The 1,299-nt window shown below is 33.7% G+C and overlaps 1 protein-coding gene across 1 annotated transcript; it reads left to right on the forward strand.

Annotated features, from left to right (window-relative positions):
- Positions 1–106: 106 nt before the first annotated feature.
- Tsp_14991 (putative protein tag-76) lies at positions 107–1,249 on the forward strand. The gene is given in 6 exon segments (XM_003366729.1): positions 107–240; positions 292–443; positions 506–664; positions 718–897; positions 996–1,114; positions 1,127–1,249. The coding sequence occupies 6 exon segments, from the start codon at positions 107–109 to the stop codon at positions 1,247–1,249; spliced, it is 867 nt and encodes a 288-aa protein (XP_003366777.1).
- Positions 1,250–1,299: the final 50 nt, after the last annotated feature.

The following is a 1,299-nucleotide window of genomic DNA, read 5'->3' on the forward strand; positions in this document are numbered from 1 at the left end:
AAATTGGTAATTGTTGCAATACTATGAATAATTGGTATAATTTAAAGGAAAAAGTTTCCGTCAAAGCCTGGTTCGAGGAAAATAAACCCATCAGAGTGTCTATTTGATGAAATTTACTGGTCTGGTACACTTGGACTTCAGAAATGCAGAAGCCGGTTCGCTGGATGAACGTGAAAAGGGGTCCAATTTCAATTTTTTGGATATATTGTTTGCACAAGGGCGTTCATCTCCATTATTTGAGTAAATTGCAGTTTAATAACAGTTTTAATTTATGAATTGGAATAATTTCAGATTGTCGAAATCATTCAAAGCAGTCAGGAATTCATTTTATTGCATTCCACAAGGTGCTGGTGTGGACGTGAAATATGGCATTGAATTATGGAGAGGCTTGTTCATTTCTGCGCGCGTAATTGATGGTTTTCGACCAGCGATTAATATTGATGGTGTGATGGAAATTGTTTTTCATTTCGGTGAAAAAAATTTTAATAATTGAAATGGATTTTAGTATCACACAGTTGCTTTTACAAGCGTCAGTCACTGATAAATTTGATTTGCGACATATTGAATGGTGATGAACGTGAAGTAAGATTTCATCCAAATCAGCTTAGATTGAATACCCAACTTCAACCAGAACATTTGAACTTGTTGATACCAGAATTAAAAGGTAATCGTCATTGGAATATTTGAAATATATTTAAACATTATTTATTAATTTAGGGGTCTGCATTCATACAACACATCGAAATCAAGATCGAATTTATCGTATTAAAAATATACTCAGTACGGCAGTATCGATGAAATTCCAAAAAGATGGAAAAGAAATTTCAGTTGCGGAATATTTTCGTGATGTTTATGGGCCATTAAAGTATCCAAATTTGCCGTTGGTTGAAGTCGGCAGTAAATCAAAACCAATTTATTTCCCAGTTGAAGTACAAAAAACGGACAATTGTTTCAACTTTTTTTTTAATACAATGAATTTATTTTGTCTAATTTAGCTTTGTCAAGTGGCAAACTGTCAAAGATACAACAAGAAATTGAAAGCGTGTCAAACGACTTCTATAATTCGAGTATGTTAATGATTTTAAATATTGATAATACTAATAATAATAAATTGGTATATATTTAGTTTGCTTCGACGGACGCTCCTACTCGAATTCTAGAGTGTATGGACATGGACAAGAAATCATATTTCAATAATGATCCATTTGTTGATGAGTTGTGGCGTTCAAATTACAGCGGCACCCATTGATTGTTAATGCACGAGTTTTGCCACCGCCTACGGGTGGCACATGGTAAAGG

Source organism: Trichinella spiralis (assembly GCF_000181795.1).
Source record: "Trichinella spiralis strain ISS 195 chromosome Unknown Scfld5509, whole genome shotgun sequence".
In the NCBI taxonomy this organism is placed as follows: domain Eukaryota; kingdom Metazoa; phylum Nematoda; class Enoplea; order Trichinellida; family Trichinellidae; genus Trichinella; species Trichinella spiralis.